This window comes from Bison bison, unplaced genomic scaffold (genome assembly GCF_000754665.1).
Source record: "Bison bison bison isolate TAMUID 2011002044 unplaced genomic scaffold, Bison_UMD1.0 scf7180017864172, whole genome shotgun sequence".
NCBI classification, from domain to species: domain Eukaryota; kingdom Metazoa; phylum Chordata; class Mammalia; order Artiodactyla; family Bovidae; genus Bison; species Bison bison.
In genome coordinates this window covers 1,186,992-1,192,304 of record NW_011494744.1, presented here as the reverse complement: position 1 = coordinate 1,192,304, position 5,313 = coordinate 1,186,992, and the positions used below count along the sequence as shown (strand labels likewise).

Below are 5,313 nucleotides of genomic sequence, written 5' to 3'. Positions count from 1 at the left end.
CGGGAGAAATATCAATAACCTCAGATATGCAGGTGACACCACCCTTATGGCAGAAAGTGAAGAACTAAAGAGCCTCTTGATGAAAGTGAAAGTGGAGAGTGAAAAAGTTGGCTTAAAGCTCAACATTCAGAAAACGAAGATCATGGCATCTGGTCCCATCACTTCATGGCAAACAGATGGGGAAACAGTGGAAACAGTGTCAGACTTTATCTTTTTGGGCTCCAAAATCACTGCAGATGGTGACTGCAGCCATGAAATTAAAAGATGCTTACTCCTTGGAAGAAAAGTTATGACCAACCTAGATAGCATATTCAAAAGCAGAGACATTACTTGGCAACAAAGGTCGGTCTAGTCAAGGCTATGGTTTTTCCTGTGGTCATGTATGGATGCGAGAGTTGGACTGTGAAGAAAGCTGAGCACCAAAGAATTGATGCTTTAGAACTGTGGTGTTGGAAAAGACTCTTGAGAGTCCCTTGGACTGCAAGGAGATCCAACCAGTCCATTCTAAAGGAGATCAGCTCTGGGTGTTCTTTGGAAGGAATGATGCTAAAGCTGAAACTCCAGTACTTTGGCCACCTCACGTGAAGAGTTGACTGACTGGAAAAGACTCTGATGCTGGGAGGGATTGGGGGCAGGAGGAGAAGGGGGACAACGGAGGATGAGATGGCTGGATGGCATCACCAACTTGATGGACATGAATTTGAGTGGACTCTGGGAGATGGTGATGGACAGGGAGGCCTGGTGTGCTGCGATTCATGGGGTCGCAAAGAGTCGGACCCGACTGAGCGACTGAACTGAACTGAACTGAACTGAACTGAAAGTATTAGTTGCTTAGTCGTGTCTAACTCTTTGCAACCCTGTGGGCTGTAGCCCACGAGGCTTCTCTATCCAAGAGATTCTCCAGGCAAGAATATTGGAGTGTGTAGCCATTTCCTTGTCCAGAGGATCTTCCTGACCCAGAGATCGAACCCAGGTCTCTCCTACATTGCAGGCAGATTCTTTACCATCTGAGCCACCTGGAAAGCAGCAGACTTTAAAAACTGTATTCGTCATAAAACCCAGGAATATAAAAAGGATACAGCATCCATAGCTATGAGATGAAACCTTCTATTTTTTGCTTCTTCCCTGTTAAGAAAAATTTTAAACAAATTCAAATGTCTGTATTTAATCAATATAATCAAACAACCAACATCTTAAACAAAGAAAAAAAAAGTAATTTAATTTGAAGTATCGTACCTATCCAGCAATTCTGCTGCAACTTGTTTATGAACCACCTTTCCATGTTTTTCTTTCTGAAATGGCTTTTTGAGTAGTAAATCATCTTCAACTGTCCTGGTTTGTTAAGAAAAATTATTAGAAGAGTTCATTCTTTGCAAAGGGTGTTTCCTGTTTCTTTATTATTTTCTTTTTTATTATTTTCTTAATTGGAACATGTTTTAAAGAATTCAACTCTTACTAAAGATTCATTGATCTTTAATGAGACATTTTATGTCTTCAACACTTTAATTAATATCTTAACTTAAATATTTAATACCTCTAAAATGGAGAAGACCAGACTAACAAATGCATGTGCTCTGCTGCCATACCATCTAGGGTCCTTGGTTCAAATTTTGGCTCTGTCATTTACTATCTTAAATTATTTAAATCTTTGTGTGCCACAATTTCCTTGTTTGCAAAGTAGAGATAATAAAGCTTTCAATAATTGATAACATGAAAAAAGAAGGGCTGATTACAGATGATATACATTATAGGTGTTCAGCTCTAGTTAGATAAACAGGTATACTCCTAGAGTATACAAGACTATCCAATTAATTTGCTCAAATTCTATTCTAACAAAACAATATTTCTCAATGAAAAATTTTGAAAATGCAAAGCATTTTCATTACATAAAAATATAATTTATTACATAATTATTTCTATTCTTTTGGTTATCCACGAAGACTGAGTACCCAACAAGAGTGTCCAGTCCCAATTAGTTGCTTACTATATTGCTTGAGTGTGAAATAATAAACCAATTTTGTTAAGTTTCGTTAACACGAATCAGTCAACCACTCCTAAGTTAACAGATAAAATTATTATCCATTAAGCACTGAAAGCTGAACACAATACCCCTAAACACAGCTACTCCACCAAGACATAGCCTCCTTTTAAGGCTCAGGCTTTATCTGCTACCAGTTTTTATCCCTTTCATTCAATAAAAACTTCCATGGAGTCCTGCTTCTGGCCACTTAGTCTGCTCATTCACCGAATCTTAAGAATCGCACTGCATCACAATCTCATCCTCCACACTAACCTCATTTTGAAGTCAAGTACTGAAAAAGGGACCACCAACCAACCCAGTGCCTTCTTAGCTATGACAGTCACAAGTAGAGTCCTTGACAGTCGAATGAAAAGTACACGCAATAGAGAAATTTAAAAGCTTCAAATGATTTCCTTTGTTTCCCTTTCCACAAATCCCTTCACAACATAAATATTACTTTATCTTTCACACAACTGTTCTCAAATTTTACAGTCAATTCATTATAGTTTAATGAATAAAAATTCACTCAGTAGAGAGCATTGTTGTCTTCACATGTAAACACAATCCAAAAACTTTGAATAGTATTTATTTATATCTCATCTCAATCTAGAAAGGACTGGCAATAGAGATCAATAAAAAATTACTTACCTTTTCTTCCTTTTGCTAGATTCTCCACAGTGTTCATCATCACTAAAATCAGAGTCATATCCTCCGTGACCATGCATCTATAAAGAAGTACAGTCAGTTACTTAGAACCTAAGTTATACATAGTTTTGGAAACAGAAAAGTTCAAATACAAGTTATCCTTAAAAGCCACAATAGTTATAAAGGACTGTGGTAGGTATACCAGGGGCTATCTAGCCATCTAAAACTCTCATTCACTTTGAAATAACAGACTTACCCTTTAGAAAATGAATCAATATTTTCCACCTTAATACCAACAAGGGAAACTACTCTTTTACCTTGCCCTTTAAAACCAGGTCTAGAAGCTGCCAAGTCAGGACATACAAGGTTCAGCAATGTGTTACTTCTATTTGATTCAGAGTAACAGTTGCTGTGTATTTATCATCAACTTTGTTCCAGACATTATATTAGTTTCTTTACAAACACCGCTTCTAATTCTGCAAGTTAGGAACTATAACCTCCATTTTATAGATGAGGAAATCAAGGACAAAGTTAAGCAAATCAATTATACGGAGGAAATACATGGCATGGCTAAGGCGATCTACTTGATTCTTAAGCCTATGATCTCAACTGTTACAAACTGCCTGTCTGGAATATGCTAACATTTTGATTACTGCTGCTGCTGCTAAGTAGCTTCAGTCGTGTCTGACTCTGTGCAACCCCATAGACGGCAGCCCACCAGGCTTCTCGTTCCCGGGATTCTCCAGGCAAGAACACTGGAGTGGGTTGCCATTTCCTTCTCCAATGCATGAAAGTGAAAAGTGAAAGTGAAGTCGCTCAGTCGTGTCCAACTCTAGCGACCCCATGGACTGCAGCCTACCAGGCTCCTCCGTCCATGGGATTTCCTAGGCAAAAGTACTGGAGTGGGATGCCATATTAGACTTACTGGATTTGTGAATAGCACATAAACAATTGATAAAAAAATTCCCCAACTACTTTCATGAGTTCCTTTTTCTTTTAAACCTAGTTTCTTCCAGGTAAACCACCTTGTCCTTTGCTCTAGACAATTTTCTTTTGTTTCTATTCATTTTTAAATAAAAATTCTTAGGAATACTAAAAGATCTCAATTGTCACTCAGATATGTTAGAAGCAGCTCCTGGTTTCAGCATTACATTGAATTTGGAATGTAAATTAACAGAGGAGGAAAGGATTATTTGACTATTTGTCATAAATACCAATTCATACAAATATGAGGAACCAGTCCAGATCAAATGATATGTCAAATTTTAAAAATTCTAGTATTCACTACAGCAAGTACAGTAGCAAAAGGAAAGAACTTCCTAATCTTCATCGCACTAGATCCAAGACAAAAAATATGTTTCTAGTCATGGCTTCCTTGTATAAATTACTTCGTCTCTTTGGGCTTCATCTGCTAAATAAGGTGGCTGCATCAAACAATCTTTAAATCCTTTGAGTGTGATCTTTATTATTCCATTTCCAAACTTAAGTGTATGGGTGTATATTTCTCTTCCCTGTCCCACAGAACTCTAGAGGAAGACCCTAGCCAAGGTTGAGATGGTTTAGGACAGCTTCCACTTTACTCTTGCTTACATATAAGACACATCTGGATCTCACACACCTTTTATCATGTAAACTACTTGCTTCAGCTGTTCTATCACAAAGATTCAAACCTTACCAGCCTCTCACTCCCTACGGCCTCACTTTCTTCACACCCTGATAGGGGAGAAATATTGTCCGGAGTTTAGAGGTAAGTTCTAGGGTCAGCCTGCCAGAACGCAAATCCTGTCTCTGCACTTTTCATAGCTTTCTTTGAGCATGCTCCTTAACCTCTGGGAGCCTGTTTCCTCCTATATAAAGTGAGGCTAGTAAAAGTACCAGTCTCACAGGGGTTAGTCAATAAATGAGCTACCATATATAACGAGTTTTAGAACAGTGTCAGGTACAGTAAAACCCTATTAATGTTAATTACTCTTGCCGTCATCACCTTGTTCCCACACCCTCCTACCCTTGCACCCCGTCTCGTCTTTTATTTTCATCCATCGCACACTCATCTGAATTCATTGACTGCATTAAAAAGCTCACTCACTTTAGGCTACGAATCAACTGACAAGAACCGAGAGAAATTCGAGAAGGGAGACGCGGGGTGTTTCCAAAATCTGCCATTAAAGAAAAGAAAACAACAATCAACTAGTAGCATAGGAGGAACAAGTTTCGAGGTCCTTCTCCCCGACCCCAAATACACTCAAGGCCCGCCTCACACACCCCTTCCCCTCCTCCCTGCTCTGCCAAGTGCGCTCGCTGAGTCGTCGTTCCCTCTTTTGCCCACGTCTGCAGCGACAACCGACGGCCTGAGCGAGCCGCTGCAGCACCAGCCCCGTCGCCCCTGCTTGAAGCCTCTCCACAATAGCCACCACAGTTAGCGCCACCACCACCACCGCTCCCCGCCTCTCCCTACGGGTCCCGACTGGTCACTGCTTCCGGCTCGGCTAGGCTGCGTGTTTCACTTAAATGACACCGTACCCGGCGCGCAGACCTTGTGCTACAGCTAGAACAGCCCCGGGAAACAAAGGGACTGGAAGAACAGGGCCGGGAGGGAAGGCAGAGGCTTCCGGCTTCCCCGAAGTGGCAGAAATCGTTTATTTTTTTTT

At 40.2% G+C, this 5,313-nt stretch overlaps 1 protein-coding gene across 3 annotated transcripts in view; it reads right to left on the bottom strand.

The window, feature by feature from the left end:
• FRA10AC1 (fragile site, folic acid type, rare, fra(10)(q23.3) or fra(10)(q24.2) candidate 1) overlaps positions 1 to 5,313 on the bottom strand; it is a 41,957-nt gene that overhangs the window by 36,262 nt on the left and 382 nt on the right. Inside the window, exons 1-5 of one of the 3 annotated variants that reach the window (XM_010842186.1) lie at positions 5,121 to 5,160; positions 4,752 to 4,821; positions 2,669 to 2,745; positions 1,237 to 1,332; positions 1,080 to 1,125 (exon numbers count right to left, since the gene is read on the bottom strand). In XM_010842186.1, coding sequence (XP_010840488.1) covers positions 1,080 to 1,125; positions 1,237 to 1,332; positions 2,669 to 2,745 — 219 coding nt within the window. In that variant the 5' untranslated portion in view covers positions 4,752 to 4,821; positions 5,121 to 5,160. Of the gene's footprint in view, positions 1 to 1,079; positions 1,126 to 1,236; positions 1,333 to 2,668; positions 2,746 to 4,751; positions 4,822 to 4,927; positions 5,161 to 5,313 lie in introns of those variants that run through there. The other 2 variants (XM_010842185.1, XM_010842187.1) reach the window with 2 other exon arrangements.